The sequence below is a fragment of the Staurois parvus genome, unplaced genomic scaffold, assembly GCF_062004578.1.
Source record: "Staurois parvus isolate SC_StPar_1 unplaced genomic scaffold, SC_StPar_1.0 ptg001432l, whole genome shotgun sequence".
NCBI classification, from domain to species: Eukaryota; Metazoa; Chordata; class Amphibia; order Anura; family Ranidae; genus Staurois; species Staurois parvus.
Window position 1 is genome coordinate 7048485 of NW_028319228.1, and position 22759 is coordinate 7071243.

The window sequence follows — 22759 nt, forward strand, 5'->3', positions numbered from 1 at the left end:
GATGCGCTAATAAAAAGCGCGTTGTATAATGTACTCCTGGTATGCAAGGGTCCCTCAGATGTGGTCAGAGATGCAGCCTGGGGGTGGATGGTCTTCCTCAAGGTGCTGAGGTACCATGGTCCGTATTGGTAGCTCAACCTCTTCAGGGTGCTGGGACACAAACTGGAAGTGGTGCTGGGGGATTTAAGGTGCTCAATACAGAGCAAACATTAGGAATATACCGTAGTGTAGTATTATGAAGGTGCTTTATTAATAATATTAAAAGTTATATTAAAAAACGTACAAAAAACTGCAGTATGTATGAAAGTGCCACAATAAAAGTCACATATGTTATGCACATGAATAACTCACCAGCTGGAAATATGAAGTGGCTGTCGGATCCCTGTGATCCGATGGCTTGATGTCAACGGCTTTCAAGGGCTCCTCTTTAACGCGTTTCAAACTCAGCGTTCATTCTCAAAAGGGGTATGCCTGTGTGCAGCTTGACGTCTCAATACAGCTATTTATAGCATCAGATAATTTTAAAAAAGCGCCAAAAACACCAAAGAACAACAATCATGCGCCATCTTGCCAAAGTCCAACGCAAGTGTGCATGCGCGAACAAACGGGCGCCATTTTGCCATAGATAAAATGTCATAAAAATGAATCGCAGCATGGATGTAGTACTGCGCATGTGCGGGTGCCATTTTCCTGTAGTTCTCAGTGAAGAAATTGGTGTAAAGAACTGTGTGACAGCATCCCTTAGTAACTTGATGGTACGAGAAAAAAATGGAACTACAGGAATTAATTTTATCGTACAGAGCCAGTATATATGCCCTGGATGTTATGAACGTAATATGTGCGCCATGGCAATTTTGGGTAATTGCACACATGCGTGCGCCATTGTCAAAAACGTGCTTGTACTGCGCATGCGTGAGCACCATTTTCGCGTGAGTCTGAGTTGTAGCAGTACAGACGGGTGTATACCATAATTCAAGATAGTATAAAACTGGATGAAATTGTATGGGGATAGTGCGGTTTTATGATTTAATACTAATTATAACAACCTTATTACTTACATATCAAATACAGTAAATTGTGCAAGTCCCACTAATAAGTTAAAAGATGAGTTCAATATACTCAGTGAGATAAAATGTATATTATCATATCATGAGGGTTGCGTGTACATCATACAACCCTATGATATAAATATTAAGATATTAAATATTGAAAGCCATCTGTGCTGCCACATTGCATAAATGAAACAATCTATAATATAAATGCAATAACAAACAGACACCAATAATAAAAAAATGTAAAGGGCCCATGGTAGAAAACGTATCCATATAAATATGTGGACGCACTTCTTCAATGGGAAATGCGTAAGGATAAAATAGACAGTGATGATGATAAAATTAATAAAAGGATGTGTAAGAATATGTAATATGAATATAATCCAGTCTCCACAATATAAACAAAATGGGTAAAAAATGGTCACGTGGTTAGATGAGACTAAAAAATATATATACAACATACAGGATGTGTTAGAGCTAAAATTTTAATGGTTATCAATATAGCAGTTGAGATCAATATCCACGTTGTGACCAGCCGGGGGTCAGAGTTCTCATGTTAAAAATCCACTTGGTCTCAGCCTGTGAGACCTGTCTTGTCTTCTTAGACCCCCTCCAATGGTTGGTAATAACTTCAATGCCCATGAATTTCAGCATTGAGGGAGCTCGATTATGGTGATATCGAAAATGTTTGGACAAAGGATGTTCCTTAAAGCCTTTTCTGATGTTATACACATGTTCTCTAAATCGGTCACGTAGGCGTCTTATGGTGCGTCCTATGTACTGTCTCTTACAAGGACATTCAAGAAGATAGACAGCAAACTTGCTGTTGCAAGAGATAAAGAAAGTAACCTCATAAGTTTGTCCTGTAGATGTAGATGAGAAAGTATCTATCTTCTTGAGTTTCATTTTACTTTGTTGGCAGATAACGCATTTCTTACAAAGGTAAAACCCTTTCATTTGTGAGAAAAAAGTAGAGCCGTTGACGTCAAGCCATCGGATCATGGGGATCCGACGGCCACTTCATATTTCCAGCTGGTCAGTTATTCATGTGCATAAGATATACGACTTTTATTGTGGCACTTTCATACATACTTCAGTTTTTTGTAAGTTTTTTAATATAACTTTTAATATTATTAATAAAGCACCTTCATAATACTACACTACGGTATATTCCTAATGTTTGCTCTGTATTGAGCACCTTAATTCCCCCAGCACCACTTCCAGTTGGTGTCCCAGCACCCTGAAGAGGTTGAGCTACCAATACGGACCATGGTACCTCAGCACCTTGAGGAAGACCATCCACCCCCAGGCTGCATCTCTGACCACACCTGAGGGACCCTTGCATACCAGGAGTACATTATACAACGCGCTTTTTATTAGCGCATCTGGTAAGTGCGCACTCTGTATATTCAATACATCAACCCAAGGAGAAATAACATTCTGGGACTTTATACAAGTCATTTGAAGATTGCACTTGACTTAAAGACAATTTGGACATTATATTACTTCTACACATGTCATGATCATGCGTTTTTCATGAACACTCATATACTAATTTATTCGTTCACTTCCAGAGCACTTCTGTTACTATTGATGTCTACTACATACAGTCAGGTCCATAAATATTGGGACATGGACACAATTCTAACATTTTTGGCTCTATACACCACCACAATGGATTTGAAATGAAACAAACAAGATGTGCTTTAACTGCAGACTATCAGCTTTAATTTGAGGGTATTTACATCCACATCAGGTGAACGGTGTAGGAATTACAACAGTTTGCATATGTGCCTCCCATTTGTTAAGGGACCAAAAGTAATGGGACAATTGGCTTCTCAGCTGTTCCATGGCCAGGTGTGTGTTATTCCCTCATTATCCCAATTACAATGAGCAGATAAAAGGTCCAGAGTTCATTTCAAGTGTGCTATTTGCATTTGGAATCTGTAGCTGTCAACTCTCAAGATGAGATCCAAAGAGCTGTCACTATCAGTGAAGCAAGCCATCATTAGGCTGAAAAAACAAAACAAACCCATCAGAGAGATAACAAAAACATTAGGCGTGGCCAAAACAACTGTTTGGAACATTCTTAAAAGAAGGAACGCACCGGTGAGCTCAGCAACACCAAAAACCCGGAAGACCACAGAAAACAACTGTGGTGGATGACCAAAGAATTCTTTCCCTGGTGAAGAAAACACCCTTCACAACAGTTGGCCAGATCAAGAACACTCTCCAGGAGGTAGGTGTATGTGTGTCAAAGTCAACAATCAAGAGAAGACTTCACCAGAGTGAATACAGAGGGTTCACCACAAGATGTAAACCATTGGTGAGCCTCAAAAACAGGAAGGCCAGATTAGAGTTTGCCAAACAACATGTAAAAAAGCCTTCACAGTTCTGGAACAACATCCTATGGACAGATGAGATCAACTTGTACCAGAGTGATGGGAAGAGAAGAGTATGGAGAAGGAAAGGAACTGCTCATGATCCTAAGCATACCACCTCATCAGTGAAGCATGGTGGTGGTAGTGTCATGGTGTGGGCATGTATGGCTGCCAATGGAACTGGTTCTCTTGTATTTATTGATGATGTGACTGCTGACAAAAGCAGCAGGATGAGTTCTGAAGTGTTTCGGGCAATATTATCTGCTCATATTCAGCCAAATGCTTCACAACTCATTGGACACCGCTTCACAGTGCAGATGGACAATGACCCAAAGCATACTGCAAAAGCAATCAAAGAGTTTTTTAAGGGAAAGAAGTGGAATGTTATGCAATGGCCAAGTCAATCACCTGACCTGAATCTGATTGAGCATGCATTTCACTTGCTGAAGACAAAACTGAAGGGAAAATGCCCCAAGAACAATCAGGAACTGAAGACAGTTGCAGTAGAGGCCTGGCAGAGCATCACCAGGGATGAAACCCAGCGTCTGGTGATGTCTATGCGTTCCAGACTTCAGGCTGTAATTGACTGCAAAGGATTTGCAACCAAGTATTAAAAAGTGAAAGTTTGATTTATGATTATTATTCCATCCCATTACTTTTGGTCCCTTAACAAGTGGGAGGCACATATGCAAAATGTTGTAATTCCTACACTGTTCACCTGATTTGGATGTAAATACCCTCAAATTAAAGCTGACAGTCTGCAGTTAAAGCACATCTTGTTCCTTTCATTTCAAATCCATTGTGGTGGTGTATAGAGCCAAAAATGTTAGAATTGTGTAGATGTCCCAATATTTATGGACCTCACTGTATATGCATAACGCATGTATTTCATACATGCGTCTATAAGACAAACATTAGGTTTTCTGTTCAACATCTAGCGCTACACCAATATTTATTCTAAATATTTTATTAGTTTTCAATATTTCCACTTAACATCAATAAATAATTATATTATTCACATACAAAAGAAAAACATTTTCATTTAAACAATTCTCTCCCCAAAACCCTATCCCCCCCCTCCCTCCCCAGACCCTATCTTCCTCCTATATTCTCTTCTTTTTTGCTCCCAGTTCCTCTTTATTTCCAGACTGCTCTCAGAACTTCCTTCTTCTTCTTCCTAATTTACCTATCTCTTTTTATCCTTTCTTAGTTTCCTCCTCTCTCTTTATCTCTTCCATTAGAATTTTCTAAATACCTCCCATTTTTCCAGAAATCTCATCATTTTATCCTCTTCAATATGGCGGAGTTCCTCCATCTTATACACATAATCTACTCTACTTATCCAGTTCTTCACTTTTGGTACTTCTTGTTCTTGCCAAAATTTAGGTATAAGTCTCTTTGCCGAATTTATCAGATGAAATATCATATTTTTATATTTTTCTACCATGGTCTCTGTTTTGTGGAAAAGACATGTGCCTGGATCTTTCGGGACACTAACCTCTGTAATCTCCTGTATTTGGTATACACTCCCACCAAATATGTGTCATTGTGCCCTCACACCCACATCCCCTCCAACACAAGAGTGACTTATCTATATATTGCCTATGTGCCACACTGGGTATAACATACCACCTAGCTAAACACTTATAGTTCATTTCTAATACCTTCATATCTATAGCCCTCTGTGCCAATCTATATATTTTCTCTCTCTGCTGCTCTTCTAATGCTATTCCAAAGTCCCTTTCCCATTTTATCATATACGGGGGGAGAGTATTTCCTACTTCTGCAGTAAGAATTTTATAAATTCGAGAAGTACCGTGTTTTTGTATCCCTCTTCTACTGAACAATTGTTCAAATGGATTAAAGTCCGCCACTGTCCCAAGGGGCTTGGGGAGCGTTACTATAAAGTGTCTTAATTGAAGATATCACCATTCATCTAAACTAAAGAACAACTACTTCTTATTTTTTAGATCCTGAAAGGGGCATATTTCATCTCCCTTCAGTATATCTTTTAACTGTACATCTCCTTTTTTATCCATTTACCCAAGATAGTTTATTTTCCTGGAGGCTACCTACCATTCAAAGGGGCAGCTTCTTTCTTTTGTATTCATACCCTATTAAGCAATTTCTACATTTGCTCCCAGAGGGATTTGAATTCTTAAAGTGCACCAACTTGGGCCCCATTAAGCACGCAGAAGATGTACTACTGCAGTTTAAAGGGACAGAGACCTACTCAATTCAAGAGTTTTTTTGTTGCCTCAGAATTGAACCCTGTCCCTTGCTTCTGAGAGCCCAAAGTGAGCTAGCCGCTCAGCTTGGTAATTTTTTTCTTGTTCACTGGGCAAAGACATCTCAGGACTGGGGTTACTGGCTAAATTCTGAATTGCAGGATGTCCATAACTGATTGAGACTTTGTTGTGTTTGACTTTGATAGCTATTATTTCATGCACAAACTTTCTGTTGTTCTACTGTGCTTAAATTTAATCTCAATACAACTAAGATATCAGTTTACTCTAAACTGTCTGTGAGCCTAATTTGTGGTTACAGCCAGAGGGCCCTTCTGACTGGAGGTTTAAGGTGATGGCAGCAGAGGTTGGGCTTTCACAGCAGGATCAGGCAAGACAGGGAACCCAAAAATTACTCAGCAACCCTTGAGGGAGTAGTGCTACAAACCCATAAAAGCCTAAGAGAAATCTCTTGGCAGTTTTCAGAATACCTGGATTATTGAATTATGCAAACCTGAATTTTAGAACAGCTAATCTGTAAATCAGCAGCAAGATAGTAGTGGTTTTATCATGAAATTGTAACCCTCTTTTGGGTGAGTTATGAGAAATGGCCCTCCCCAAGCAGGATATTGCACTAAACCTGTAGGTAAATGGTGTAGAGTGGGTTTGATAATAAAGTTGGCGGTCCTCACCCCAGGACAGGTCCTCTGAGGATGATGTGGTGTCTATCTGTGTGTTTGAGGCCTGCAGACAAAATCAATGGTCACAGGGGGATTCCTTCAACTGTTGTCCAACCAGCCTGGAATGGAGCATCTCAGCAACAGGACCTGTGGCACTGGAACCCAGTCAGCCTATCTGCTCTGCTCTTTAGTCCCTCACTAATATTTTTCTAATCTGACTGGACATCTAAGACGTGGTCACAGAAAGTCTAACCTAGCTCTAGACTATGCTGGTTATTGAGCATTAAGATAAAACTAGCTATAGAAATCTGGACCAGAAGGGACAGGGTTAACTAGAATACCAGGAGCTACATATAAACCACATTGCAATAAATATGTTCACATACCAATATACTGAAAGGTGACAACTACATATACAGTAGCACAGACCTACGTATCTGACACTGTGCATGTGAAATAATAACAAGGAGAGGGTAGAGCTACTTTGTTACAATGAAATAGATATGCACTCAGCAGCTGCAACCTAACTATTAGATCATAAGAAGACTTACATAAAAATCCATTCTGGCCTGGGGTTTAGCAACATGGACAGGAGATATGGCTGAGACCTTCTCCCTCTCTCTCCACTTCCTCCTTCCAGTGTTTCTAAACCAACAACCCAGGGACACCAACACCCCAGGGACAGGAAGTGCATACATAATATATTTACAGGCATTTACAAATACAGACAGTAGAGGGCAGCAGTTCCTTATGCAACACTTTCCTCTAAAAACTAAACTCTAAATTATTGATGAAGGCTCTAATTTAATCTTTAAGAAAATGTGTTATTTTTTCCATCCAACTTAACATGACATACAAGCAAAATGGGCAAAATAAAAAGTCATGAGTCATGATAACTGTATAATTGTTCTACGTGGGATTCAGTAATTATAACGCAGATCATATAAATGAGCTTGTTGGTAACATTTGCTGTTTGGTGTTCTATCGTTATTTAAGAAACAAAAGAAAAGTAAGGAAGAGAAGAACAAGTATAAAATGTGAAATGTGTAATAGAAGATGATAAAAAATATTTTTTAAATAAGAGAGATCAACAATGGCTTCATTTGATGAGAAAAGAAGCCATGAGTCAGTTATAACAAGACTTCTAGATGTAATCCCTCTGTAATGATCAATTTACAGAGGGGTTAACATCTAGAGAGAAATCAATTTATGTCAAAGAATATCAATATTACTAAGAATGTGTAGCTTGTTACATCAAAAGACTGACAGAACGTGGGTTCCCACTGAGTAACATTGTAGCCCAGTATATGATAACAAGGAGATTGAATTGATGGGCAGGTAGCATCAGACACATATATAAGGAAAGCGTGTGTGCAATACAATAACTTTACTGAAAAGGTGCAGAGTGAACCAACCCTAAGAAGATCTCATATCTTATGATTAAGCCCATTGAGTGAAATGCACAAGGGGGGGAAATCATGACTGATGAGGGAGAGAATGTCTGTCTTACTAATCTAGTAACAGTAAAACTTTCTACAGGTTAGAAAAAAGAACACAAAAAACAGGAGCACCCAGACTCCTCCAGCTTTCATTGGACACAGCAGGATTTTGTCAACAGGATTAAGCCAATGATTCATGGATGAGACCTGCTGATCAACTGTGTCCAATCACAACCGAGAGCCCTGTGTTGACAAAGACACAGGGTTCTGTACAGAGGGAACAATCTGTTTGTTTCTTCCCCCTATAAAGTGAAAAGGAACAAACAGATAGACTATATTGCCAAAGTATTGGGACACCTGCCTTTACACACACATTAACTTTAATGGCAGTCTTAGTCCATAGGGTTCATTATTGAGTTGACCCACCCTTTGCAGCTATAACAACTTCAATTCTTCTGGGAAGACTGTCCACAAGGTTTAGGAGTGTGTCTATGGGAATGTTTGACCATTCTTTCAGAAACGCATTTGTGAGGTCAGGCACTGATGTCTGAGGCCTGGCTCACAGTCTTTGCTCTAATTCATCCCAAAAGTGTTCTATCAGCTTGAAGTCAGGACTCTGTGCAGGCCAGTCAGTCAGTGTAATGTTTTGGGCAATGCTCTGCTGGGAAACCTTGTTCCTTGCCATTCATGTGAATGTCACCTTGACACATACCACCTACCTAAACATTGTTGTTGACCAAGTACCCCTTTGTATGGCAATTATATTTCCCAGTGGCAGTGGTCTCTTTCAGCAGGATAATGCGCTCTGCCACATTGCAAAAATGGTTCATAAATGATTTGAAGTACAGAACAAAGAGGATGATATTTTGACTTGGTCTCTAGATCTCAATCCAATAGAGCATCTTTGGAATGCGCTAGAAAAACAAGTCTGATCCATGGAGGCTTCAGAGCTGTAGTGGTGTCCATGCCATGATGGGTTGGGGCTGCTTTGGCAATCGCTTTACACAATGTTAGATGGGTTGTGGGGCATTTGCGGTGCAGTTGCGACTCATAATAACATTACAGTTTATTTAGTTTGTAGTGTGGTTTTAACGCTTGTTAAACGCTTATAAAATGCTTCAAAACTGCAAATAGGGCATTTGGGGAGCGTTTTTAATGCTTGTTTATCTCCCATACTACAGCTCATTCCGCCAGTCTATCTCCCATACTAAAGATCATTAAACGCCAGCCTAACGCCCATACTAAAGCTCATTAATGCCAGTCTAATGCCCATACTAAAGCTCATTAAAATCCCTAGTGGTCTGATTATGTCAGTATTTCTGTGCTCAAAGCGGTACATTTTTTTGCATGGAAATATGTTGTTTTTTTATTTTAGGCCTGTAATTCTTAGGAATAACTCACTGAAATCTGCCCGAACAAGAGTCTAGTAAACATCCCGGGTATGATAAAATTTGAAACACAAAATCATAAATTATAATATAATAAATGATCATAAAAAATAATAATATAATGATAATACATTTATTTCAATAATATATTCAAACCAAAAACACTGAAATTTGAAATATAGCGCCAAGTTCGCACATCACTGAGCAAAGTCGCAAAATCGTTTTCAGTGTCTGATGACGAATTTCCCCACGAATCATTATCGCTCAATTCTGCAAGTGGTTCTAATTTACTATCGCTGTTCTCTAGCTGGTCTAAAACCGCTTTTGACCTAAAGGGATGCTTTTTGGACGCAATTGACGTCTCCCAGGCAGAAAGAACAGTAAAAATGCAGGCAGGGCACAGGACAAAGCACTAGGGACAAAATGTATGTGAAATGGTTTGATACAGTAATGTTTTACTATGTGATTTTAGTGTATTTAGTGAATGTCACATTTTAAAATTTTTGAATTTCCCGCCAGTTCCGTCCCCCATATGTCACATACATCCCGACGCTCGCAGGGAACGGAACCCGGAAGACGGATGCCGGCATCGGCTGGATGAGATGGCTGGGGACGCTGCAGGGAGGACATCGATGGAGCACAGGACAAGGTAAGTGCTGGAGGGAATCCCTGAGCAATGATGCAGGGTAATCCTGAGTGTAGCTCGGGGTTACTGCTTCTGGTACTGAAACTTAACCCCGAGCTACACTCGGGATTACCACCAGGGGGGTTAATGCCAGTCTAACGCCCATACTAAAGATCATTAACACCAATCTAATGCCAATACTAAAGCTCATTAATGCCAGTCTAATGCCCAAACTAAAGATTATTAACACCAGTCTAATGCCCATACTAAAGCTCATTAACGCCCATATTAACGCTCTAATGCCCAAACTAAAGATTATTAACGCCAGTCTAACGCCCATACTAAAGCTCATTAACGCCAGTCTAACGCCCATACTAAAGCTCATTAATGCCAGTCTAACACCCATACTAAAGTTTCATTAATACCAGTCTAAGGCCCATACTAAAGCTCATTAATGCTAGATCTAACACCCATACTAAAGCTCATTATTGCCAGTCTAACGCCCAAACTAAAGATTATTAACACCAGTCTAACGCCCATACTAAAGCTCATGAATGCCAGTCTGACTTCCAAACTAAAGATCATTAACACCAGTCTAACCCATACAAAAGCTCATTAATGCCAGTCTAAAGCCTAAACTAAAGATTGCTAACGCCAGTCTAATGCCCATATGTAAAGATCATTAACGCCAGTCTAACGCCCATACAAAAGCTTTTTAATGCCAGTCTTACGCCCAAACTAAAGATTATTAACATCAGTCTAATGCTCATACTAAAGATCATTAACGCCAATCTGATGCCCATACTAAAGATCATAAACGCCAGTTAATGCCCATACTAAAGCTCATTAATGCCAGTTAATGCCCATACTAAAGATCATTAACACCAGTCTAACGCCCATACTAAAGCTCATTAACACCTGTCTAATGCCAATACTAAAGCTATAGGAGCATTTAGTAAGAGTTCGAAAATTTAGTCAAGTGTGAACAAGCCCTTAGGGTCTAGTTTGCTTCCTTTATTTCAGTTTTTTAAACTGAATAAGGAATCACAAGTAAGACATTAGCTTTTGGAAATGTTTGAATTGGGGAGAATACTACAGATGATCCACTTTCTGCAGTGTCCAGCCAACAGGAACATATGCCTGGAATCTCAAATTCGAGCACTAGAAAGAAGTGGTTGACACAGTATATGTATATATGTGTGAAGCTATGGTATTCGAAATATTACTGGTGTACAATTTTCAGCAATATTTACATTATACGTTTGCTTAGGACTGTGTTTTAAAGGACCGTTCTTCCTTCTCCTTCCTACTGGTGAGTGGTTGATGCCTATCAGCGCATGCACATTCAGGCTGAAGGACAGTTTTTATCCTGACCTATTCAACTTTTGTATGGGCAGGGGTTGCACTTTACCTATGTATTATTATTAAAGATTTATTAGTATACTGATGCTACTTAATATACAGTTTGTCTATTTATGCGTTGTCAACTTTTGTGTTAGACTGTATGAATGCACATAGGTAAGCATTTAATTATACTTGGTGCTGCTACTTTGTTCAGAAGACAAAGAGGTCGATTTATTAAAACTGGAGAGTGCAAAATCTGGTGCAGCTGTGCGTGGTAGCCAATCAGCTTCTAACGTCAGCTCATTTAGTTAAACTTTGACAATAAAACCTCAGATTTTGCGCTCTCCGGTTTTAATAAATCAACCCCAAAGAACACTGAACCTCATTGACATATGCGTAAATGACCTTGGTGACCGCAATCACACACTCCTAAAGGAGAGCACACCATCCAGAAACATTCTGGAGATTAAAAACTGTATCATCAAAACCATCAAGAGGGATGCTGCAGCTTGTGTTCATTTCATCCAGCCCACATGCAGTGAAGTAAATGCTTTGCTGTAAGCTGGTAGGCAAAGGGGTTGTTTTACAAAAGTCAAATAGGTTTTAACTTTGCAAGGGAATTTTTCCTTAGCTTAGCGAATGTGGTGAAAACTCACTTTGCAAAGAATATCCAATCACGTGGAAGAAAACAAAATGCCTTTAGTAGATCAAACTATATATTCTCTATTGCCAGTCAGAGCTTTGCAAGCATTACAATAAAGACATTTGCATCTAGAAACAATATTCATCACTACTCATCAATATTCAGTATTACAAGAAACCTACAAAGAATTCTGTGTATCGTTCAAGCGAAGCGTTATTCAAAGCTACATTTTACTTCACTTTGTGGATACTAACACATCTCTAAAAATGGAATAATGGATTCTTGGAAACTTGGAAACTATGCGTTTTATTACTGTGAAAGGCAAATTATAACTTTAATAACTACAGTCCATTTATACACACATTTATGTGCTAGCAGTAAGTCTAGATATTGGTAAGATCTGATATTAAATAGTTAGGAAGAAATTATTTGGTAACAATAAAAATATTCTGCTTGAGGAAATAAAGCACCAAGCACATATGATGTAAAAACATAGCAACATAAATAACCACCAATACCAATAAAACACCAATGCCAATAGTAAGAAATGTTGTATAATTATCATAATACAATTTGAGAAAAAAGTTCTGTCTTCTATAAGCTTTTTGGTTGTTATATGAAAGATATCAGATGTAAAGGAAGACCAATAAGAAAATAAAATGCTACTACAACTATGCTACTACTACTCGAGCGCTACTAACATCTACTTCTAATACATATATTTAACACCGTTGTAATTGTAATTAAAGCCATTAAATGAAAGGCATTTTACTCTTACTGTGGTGCTGTTTGTCTTGTAGAGTCTGTTATGCATACACGGATTTAAGAATACTCTGTCCCAGAGAGCTATATGTCTTAACAGTGAACATGTGGGAGTGACCTCATCTGTCAACTCTGTCTGCAAGGTTTTGAATGACAGTCACTATTTTAAAGGAGCACACAAGTCATATTTCACTTAATTTCTAGGATGTCTAACTCTGCCTCTGGCTGCATAAGGATAGAATGCATTTCAAACAGCTGACAAGTGTCATCCTAACTGTGTTACCATTGACTGCGCTGAATAAAATGTACTGTCACTTGATACAGAATTCAGCCATCGGCAAATAGTTATGATATTATATCCCATATTTATGATATTATGACCAGACTCAATTCAGTTAGCTGTTTGCCTTCTTTATAATTAATTCAATATACTGTAATAGCACTATAAATGATTCTAAAAACAGGTCTTGACTGTAAGTAAAGTTACAGTAATATCAAAAACACGCTACCATCATAAATATATTATTATATCTCATAAAACATTTGTGAGGAAAGCAAGGTGCTGCCTTTGATTTCCATGAGATCTTTGTGGCTGCCTTTAAAAAAACAGCAAACTGAGGACTTTACAACACTAACCACTAAGATGAAATCATGTCAGCTAGTGAGAATTTGGCCTCGTTTAGATTGAAGGTCATTGCACAAACAGAGAATAATAAAAACAGTAAGTCCTCCACATACGAAAAAAGTTCTGTTCAGAGAGCACGTTCCTAAGTCTAATTTGTTCATAAGTGGAGTCCCCTGTTAGAACACAATGGCATCATTTGTGTTAGTATGCCAATCTCTCAGGTTTTTTTTTTTATTCAGCACGCTGGGATGAACAAAATAAAACTGAACTTGTGTACAGAGCTTTACATGATTGGACATGCAAACACGTGTTTGCATCTTTGAAAGTTCACAACTTTCACAATTGTTTGTAGGTAGGGAACTTACTGTACTCAGATTTAACGGTCTGTCTTCTTAGTTGCTACCATTGTGGTTGATGATGGTTTTTTCCTTTAAAAACTGGCAGCTGAAGAAATTCTCAGCAAATAAATTGGCCCTGTATCATGTGGTTGTGGTGCAATGACAATGCAAGGCTTTGCCACTGTAGTAATGGGATTGAAGACAACACTGGGTTCTCATTTATGCAGAGTGAGGGGCTACAGAGTAGTGTTTCAAAGTCGAGAAAACAAAGCTTTTGACTTTCTCTGGGTTTTGTAATCCCTGGATTAGGGTCTAGAGTCAGGAGGCTTTGAGGAGCTTTGGGTGAGAAGAAGCCTCTACTCCTTTGTACATGTTTTATCAGAGATAAGCAGGCTAGTACACTTGAGCATTACCATCAGAATTTCACATTGCATACTGATGACATCTTTGCCTGCCGCCTGAACTGTGCCTGGCCTGTTAATTGACCATGTTTCTGCCTGCTGCATGGACCGATTCATTACCTACATATGGACCAGATATATACCTTTCCCCTGAACTGAACCACGGCTGCTTATCAACCATGTGTCTCCCTGCTGCCTTGACCAACCTTTGCCTGTTTGCTGACCATGTCTCTGCCTGCCACCAATACTAACCCAACTGAACATCCCACTGACTACATTCCTGCGAGACACCAGTCCCACCCATCTTCTGCAGACAACTGCATTCATGGAACCACAGAAACTCTTTTGTTTACCCTTTGTTCAGCATCCTGTACTTGGCCAAAGAACATAACTTAGCTCTAAAAGAGAAGCCATGTACCAATAGATTAGGCTTGCTTGGCTTTTAGGAACAGGATCTGCTGTAGCTGAAGCTACACAAGCTATATTCCTTGACCATTAACGCTGAGACAACCATTACAGTGCATTGTTTTCTATGTGTGGTGGTTGATATTTTGTAATACACGAGATGCAATGTCAGGTACATAATGTGATAATTTTGTTGGTGTTTTCACTGTCCTGGTGCTGCAGAGCCTCTAAAAATGTGAGAGGTAGTCTGGAAATTAGATGCAAAATGTATGCCCTTTAGAAAACCTAAAGCTGCTCCTTGGATTTTGGGTCCCAATGTGCTGTTAGGTTTCAATAAAAGTCTCACACATGTGGTATTCCCATATTTGGGGGAGTAGAAATTTTTTTTTGAGGATATCTGAGCTGTGTCTGAGAAATAACTTAAAATGGCAACAAAAAAATGTACTTAATCTCCATTTTTCTAAAATGTTTCTAAAATTGTGGCAAAAACTACAACTTCAAAAGACTCTCCATCCTCTTTTTAATAATTTGGACTGTCTACTTTCCAAAAAGGGGTCATTTTGAGGGTATTTGTACTGTGCTGACATTTTAGGGCCTCAAGAAATAAGATAGGAAGTCAGAACATCAATTTTCCAAATATATATACCATAGTTTGTAGACTCTATATCTTTCACACTGACTAAATATTATACGCTGAGTTTGGTTATTTGTACAAAAGAAATGTAGCAGAATACACTTTGGACTAAATTAATGAAAAAAAAAAAAATTTGCAAAATGGTATAACAGATACTAAGAAAATGTCTTTATTGCTTTATAAAGCAAACAATAATAAAAACCCAGTGGTGATTAAATACCACCAAAAGAAAGCTCTGTCTCAAAATATGATATAAATTCATTTGGGTACAGTGTTGTAAGACTGAGTGACTGTCATTCACAGTGTGACTGCTCTGAAATCTGAAAAATGACCTGGGCAGCAAGCGGATGAAATTGTCTGGTGTTGAAGAGGTTAAATTGGAATTCCAGGAAAAATGTCTATTGTTTTCTGACAGCTCAGATGCTGGGACAAGTTGGGTTATGTGTTATGTCAAAAGGCAACTTTTTCCTCCTTTAAAGAAGTTGCATTTTGGAGTAATGAGTAGGGAGGCGCTTACTGTCAGACATCAGTCCTTAGCAGAGGAGAGTGGTGTTTCACCCACAGCTCGACTTCTCCCAGCATTTGAGCTCCCACTCCATTTCCTGCTCTGTGTACTGATATGCCTGCTTATAGCTAACATTGTGAGTTCAATTTTAAAGTGTGAATAAAGTGGTTCTGAATTTTATGGTTTTAAACACTATCAGTTTCTTTCTTTTGTATCTTTGATGGGCTTTATCTGAGTTTTGGAGCTGCCTGGTTTGGAAAATTTAGTAACAGCAGAGTGCCAGCCACCTGAACCCAGGTCTTAAAGGGGAACAGGTGTGTTTACATCTTTTTTAATTCAAAGATTCACAATACAAGATGAGTGGCCATCTTCTCTCCATTTGGTGATGGAGTTCTTCTTTGTTTTAATCTTGGGACTCAGAGGAATTTTAATTGAAGATTTTATTCATTGTGTTGTGGTGTGAAATTGCATGTGGATAGAATTATTTATAACCACTTGCCCTCTGGGAAATTTACCCACCTTCATGACCAGGCTATTTTTTACTATACAGCACTGCACTACTTTAATTGACACTTGCACAATCATGCAACACTGTACACAAATGACATTTATATACTTTTTTTCACACTGATAGAGCTTTCTTTTGATGGCATTTGATCACCACTGGGTTTATTATTTTTTTGCACTATAAACTAATAAAATACCAAACATTTTGAGAAAAAAACAATATTGTTTATTGTTTGCTATAAAACATATCCAATGAAAAAAAACTTCATAAATTTAGGCCAAAATTTATTCTGCTACATGTCTAGTATATTAATTGGTTTGCGTGAAAATTTGCATCTAAAAAGCATCTACAAATGACAGTATACATACTGGATTTTTTTTTCTTAATACTAGTGATGGCAGTGAATAGCAACTTATAGTGGGACTGTGATAGTAGGGTGGGCAATCTGACACTGGCTAACTGACACTGACATCACCAGTGACACTAATACAGTGATCAGTGCTAATAAAATACACTGTCACTGTACTAATCAAAGGGTTAACTGTGTGCCTAACCTGTTATTGTTGTGTACTGTGTGTAATTTTGCTAAGAGATGTGCCAGTTTTTATTCCTTGCTTTGCAGGGAAACAAAAACTGGCACATCCCCGCTGTCAGGAGAGAGATCTGGGTTGTTTGCACACACAGATCTCTCCTGGCACTCGCTCCACTGATCAGCGTGTCCCAGCCATGAATCTTTGGCCAGGACCTGGTGATCAGCATGTAAGAGAGCCAGTGACAGTGCAACTGGTGGGCAGGCACCCCCCCCCCCCATCATCATAATATATATAATAATGTATAATAATTGTTTGTGTTTAAGAAACAGGTTTTTAATTATGTAAATATTAGTAATTACCACTAGTATATTAGTACATATAATTTTTATATTATAATTTTGGATTCATACTTTGCACAATTTGATTAGCGTGGCACTGTTGTAGTATTATAAGTATTGTCCATTTTTTGCCTGCATATTGTAAGAATTGCCAGTATTGTAGTCCACATATTGTAATGATTGCCTGTTTGCATACCTGTTGTAAGGTCATTGGTGTTTGGTTAGATGACCATTACTAAAGTTTAATTCCCTACAGGTCTTTAAATCTTAAAAGCCACCAATATTACCCATGGTTAGCTGAAATGCACATAGTGCGCCTCTATTAAGCCTTTACATTGTCATGGCATGTCATTCACTCATTCGTTGCTAGATGTGTTAACAGTGCCAAGTAGTGCCCTTGGGCCCCCACGAGGGAGATGGTGACCTGCAGTGTGCTATGCACTCTGTAGCAAACAGTGGGTGTGGCTAAATTATGCTACATATTGAGCATAGCTTTTTAGTTTGATTCAAAATTTTAATCAGATTTTTTTACAATTTTTTTTTCCTACAATTTTTTAAAACAATTTGTTACTTTTTTTTTTTACAACACAGTCTTTGGTGAGATTTCAGGGGTCTAAACAGACCTCTGAAGTTTCACTTTTGAGACAGAGAAAGGGACAGAGGAAATACATTTCCAAATTCCTTCTGCAGTCTCAGCTGCACTGCAGATGAATGAGACATAGGCTCCTGCTCATTCATAAACCAAAGTGTAAAAAAAAATCACTCACCAACCACTCACTATGTTCATTTAGAAAAGGAAGAAGCTGGTAAGTGACATATTTACCTACCCCTTCCCCTGCATTCCATCTTGAAGATCTCCCTGTGTGCCTGCAGCTGCTGGCAGGAGAGGGGAGGAGGAAGCTGACAGCGCTGGGGAGGGGGGCCACACAGGGAAGTCCAGGCAGTAGGGGGAATCTGGAAGGGGTGATCAGTGCAGTGGGTGGTGAAAATTAATGGAACCAATCTTTTGTGGCTTACCCTACAGCAGCTGAAAGCCAGCGGGAGGAAGGAGGAGATGCCGGCTTTCTCCTGCTGCAGTGAGAGCCACAAAAGTTCGGTTCAAGTTACTTTCCCCATCTGTGTACTGATTACCTGCTCTGTCCACATGGAATTCCTCCTAATATGGATGATGGAGTGTGGGGGCCCCCCATGAACCTGTGGCCTCTGGGCAGTGCCTGGGGTGCCCATGCAATAAGATGGCCCTGGGTGGTAATTAATTTCACCTAAATCCCTCCACTTGTTCTTATTCCGTTGGCTGTACTAGAGAAGGCCCTGTTCTGCATAAATTATGTTAGAGAAATGATTGTTCTGTTTAAATAGTACCTAATATATATATATATATATATATATATATATATACACAGTTGTGTTCAAAATAATAGCAGTCAGACATCACTAACCTGATCAATCACTGTTTTTGGTAGAAATGATATTTCTACATGGCAAATAATTTACTAGCAGGTGTAGTAAATTAAAAAAAAAAAAGGCTACAGATAAGATACATCAAAAGCGAGGGGGGGAGGGGGGGATACTACACTCACACAGAGGGGGTCAAGCTTTAGCTAATAGATAGTCATAAAGCTGTCGGATAATGGTTGAGGAATCCCATGTCCAAGTTAAGGCCGTTATCTTTTGTGTCAAATAGAATTATCATTCTTAGTTCAAATGTTTTTCTTTCCTGGATGGATTTGAATTTTCCTCTCAGAACTAAAATATTGAAGAATACAAACACTGCTATTTTTCTGAACAGTCTAATATTCACTTTTCTTCAATTTTTTTAGAGGAACAACACAAATTTGATATATTTTTCTTCATGTTTTGATTTGGAATAGAATGTGTAGTGTTCCCAATGCATTTGTGTGTATGGAAATAAAAGCTATTAGAAGGATTTTGAGCTTTATTCACTTTTTTCAACACACTGCTATTATTTTGAACACAACTGTATATATATATATATATATATATATATATATTAGTTTATGGGAAATACCTTTTTAAACTCTTTGGCATCATAGTTTCTATTAAAAAAACACTTCACTTCTGCCTGCTATGTGGCACTAGTTAGATAAACTACAATTCTTAAGTGATGGACTGAACACCCCCCGTTCGGTTCGCGGTCGAACATTCGAACCTACCAAAAGTCCGTACTTCGAACAGGGACAGATTACTGAGCAGTATACCACTCAATTACTAAAATACCGCATGAGTTATATTATTAAGTCATGCGGTATTTTAGTAGTGAAACATTCATTCATATTTCATCTGTCGTTGGGGTTCCCCCCTGACAGCTCAATGTCAAAAGAGTTACAAAATTATTAAAACAATAAAAAAAAAAAAAAAAAAAAAAAAAAATGGTATGGGGTCCCCCCTCCCATCCATATCAAGTCATTTGGGTCTGGTATGGATTTTGAGGGGAACCCCCCACGCCAACAATTTTAAAAAATGGCATGGGAGTCCCCTCCAAAATCCATACCAGACTCTTATCCGAGCATGCAGGTCAGGAAAGGAGGGGGGAGGAGCGAATGCCCCCCCTCCTGAAATATACCAGGCCACATGCCCTCAACATGTGGGGGTCAACAAAAGCCTCTTCCCCGTGTTGATGGGGACAAGAGCTTCTTCTCCACAACCCTGGCCGGTGGTTGTGGGGGTCTGTGGGGGGCTTATCGGAATCTGGAAGCCCCCTTTAACAAGGGGGCCACCAGATCCAAGTCCCCCTCTATGTGAATGAGTATATGGTACATGGTACCGCTGACCATTAAAACGGTAGTAAACCAAAAATGTAATATATTGCAGCATTCCAGTCATTAGATGTGGGGGCTGCATTAGTTTTCTTTTTAAGGCTTTCTTCCCTCTGTTTTCATCTGGTGATCTGCCAGTAACACACCTCCTGTATTAGAGTGCCTCCACTTAGGATTAAGGAGCACAGGGGGCATAGCAGACAGTAGTATAGTCGGTCTATGGGGAGGGGAGTGTTAGATGTACAAGGAAATTCAAATACACTAACAAATCGCCAGCTAACACTCTATAAGCAGTTATAGCAAACAGGTGTTTTTCCTTTTGGGATAAAGGTTTTACATAAATGAATAAAACTGATCATTGTAAGCACCCCTGCCAGTGTTATATGATTTGTCTAATCCCCAGTTGAAAATAGAAAAAACAAAATAAATATGAATACCGTAAAGAAAACAATTGCAGTCATCACATTTAAGAATTGTTAAGTTTCAATATAATAAATGTTGCTTTTGGGTTTAATACTGCTTTAATCATTTGATTTGGGATTACTCAATGGGAGGTTACCACTGTACCAAAACAAGAACAGACCATATAACTGTAACACTACCCTCTTGAGGGCCTCTGGATTTGTTTTGGGTCCCCCTAAACTCTGCACAGCCAGGCAACACACATCTTCCTCAACCAAAGTCAGTAAACAGTCTATGGGCTTGGTTTTTTTTTTGTTTTATTAAGGGATTATTCTTGAATATGGTAAAGGGGTTATGGAATGCCCAATTTGATTTAAGAAATAGTAGAAGTAGGACGTTTTCTGCAATGGCACACTTAGTAAAATAAATGACAAACACTTGACTGCATTCCAGCAGGAAGCAGTACAATCCTTAGTAAAGTAATCCCCTTCTTAACCACTTCCAGTCCGGACACTTTTACCCCCTTCCTGACCAGGGAAATTTTCAGCTTTCAGCGCTATCACACTTTGAATGACATGCAACACTGTACCCAAATTCATTTTTTACCATTTGTTTGAGACGGATAAAGCTTTATTTTGGTGGTATTTATTCACCGCTGGGATTTTTATTTTTTTTTGCTATGTAAATGAAAAAGTCAAAAAATTTTGAAAAAAAGGGTTTTTTAAAATAAAATTTTGCAAATAAATAATATTTCATCATAAGTCTAGGCCAAAATTTATTCCGTTATCTTTTTAGTAAAAAAAAAAATCCAAATTAGTTTATAACCAAAAATTATGATTTTTAAACATTTTTTTTACATTTTTATTTTATTTTTTTATATTATTATTTTTTATTTTTTACATACTGTCATCCTAGCAGTACAGTGTCACCATGGTGACACTGTACTACTTGTGGGGGGTGATGAAGATTTATTTATTTTTTTTTTTTACACTGATTGCTTTTACACCCATATAGGATGAAAAAGCAATAATTTCTCCTTCTCTCTGGTTGCATTCTTGCAGTCATTGGAGAAGTACTGAGTGAGCAGTGATTGGTCACAGCTTGTCACATGGTACAAGGCTGTTGTGAATAGCCTTGTACCATGTGACCTCTGTGATCATTCACAGATTTCACACGTAGTAAGCAATGATGTCACAAGTGACATCTTACTTACTACTTTGCATGTGATCTCTGATTGGCCAATCAGTGATCACATGAGCGGGACCTCGTACAGAGGTCCCGTCCGACGATCTGTGTTTCACTGTGTCCGGAGGACACAGCGGGCACCGGATCGCGGTGGTGCGCGCTCCCAGGGAGCGCACACAATCAGGGTGCGGGGAGGCCGTTTATAAACGGCCACCCGACCCTGCACTGCCACCATCCGGCCATTTATATAGAGCGGCCGGTCGGGAAGTGGTTAAAGCTTGGTGTCCCCTGTGTGGATTTCTAGTAATGTGTAGGAGCTTTTTGTCCCCTTGGTGCACATAACACCAGTCCACCTGGCTATGTTATCTGATCCAAGGACAAGGGATTGGGTAAGCTATGAACTGTCCCCTGAAGACTTGCCAGAACTTGCATGAAGCAGACCTCTCCCTTCTAGGGCCTGAGGATGTAGAGGTACTCACAGTGTCCTTGTCCTGCAGCTGTAAATAGATCTGCTTTCGGTCCTTCTTCGTGGGCTGGTTTTTCTCCAAGCTTTGCAGCCTATCCTTCCCTGGTGGACTGCAGGGCAGTGGGGCTCCCTTTTTCAGCTTTTCCTCAGCTTCCAGCCTCCAGTCCAGAAGCAGAAAAATCCCAATAAGTATATATTAATTGGTTTGTGTGAAAGTTATAGCATCTATTTACAACCTATGGTATGTATACTGGAATTTTTATTTATTTATTTCTATACTTGTAATGTCGGTGAGGACGTGGTCAGTGTCAGACTCTTTTGGTGGGGGGGGGGGGGGGGGGGGGTTTGTAGGTGGAAGGCGGATGATTTTTGTGTTGCCTAGGGCATCTAAAAACCTAAATACACCACTGAATAGGAGCCCTAACAAACATTTCAGCATATAATATATATATAACATATTGTGATTGCCATTATTATTGCTACTACAACTTGTTTTCTTTTTTCTTTTTTTTTACTGACTACTATATCACCTCTTTCAACATTTGCTTGCTGTGGGAAATAAAAGGACCAGAAGGCTTAGATTTTACAGTGAGGCCTAGAGATCTGTGATGCCGAAAAAGACTGGTGAGCTACTGAGGACAGAGCACTAGCTCGAAAATGTATGTTAAAAGTTAAAGTTGAACTATGGGCAAACTTTTTTCATTTTTGGATAGAGTAAGGGAGGGTTATAACCCCTGTCAGCTACCCACCTATTCTCTGATATCTTCTGCCCACCGCTATGGTTCCTAGGAGTGTATTAGTTGACTAACAGCTCTCCTGATATCTGTCCTTCATTTAGACATACTTTGAGATTGGTTTACATAAGGCAAATAGGCTGTTTACTTTTCAAGGGAAATTGCACTTTTGTCCAAAGAGCTTACTGAATGCGGTGAAGAACAAGGAAAATAAAAACAGCACTTTTGTTTGCACATGACTAGTCAATGGAAGTCAACAGAGCTTCGCCGTATTCACTAAGCTCTGGGGCAAATTTCCTTGCAAAATGAACAGTCTATATGCCTTTGACAACAGGGAGGTTGCCAGGGGCCCAAGATCTGTAGTTACAC

General features: G+C 39.0%; 1 protein-coding gene and 1 long non-coding RNA gene across 3 annotated transcripts in view; one reads left to right on the plus strand and one right to left on the minus strand.

The window, feature by feature from the left end:
* LOC149436037 (protein FAM240B-like) overlaps window positions 1-12677 on the minus strand; it is a 50360-nt gene extending 37683 nt beyond the window's left edge. The window contains exon 1 of one of the 2 annotated variants that reach the window (XM_089662151.1): window positions 12556-12677. In XM_089662151.1, coding sequence (XP_089518277.1) covers window positions 12556-12591 — 36 coding nt within the window. In that variant the 5' untranslated portion in view covers window positions 12592-12677. The remainder of the gene's footprint in view (window positions 1-12555) is intronic. The other variant, XM_089662152.1, reaches the window with a different exon arrangement.
* LOC149436038 (uncharacterized) overlaps window positions 1-22759 on the plus strand; it is a 43422-nt gene that overhangs the window by 4884 nt on the left and 15779 nt on the right. The window lies entirely within an intron of this gene.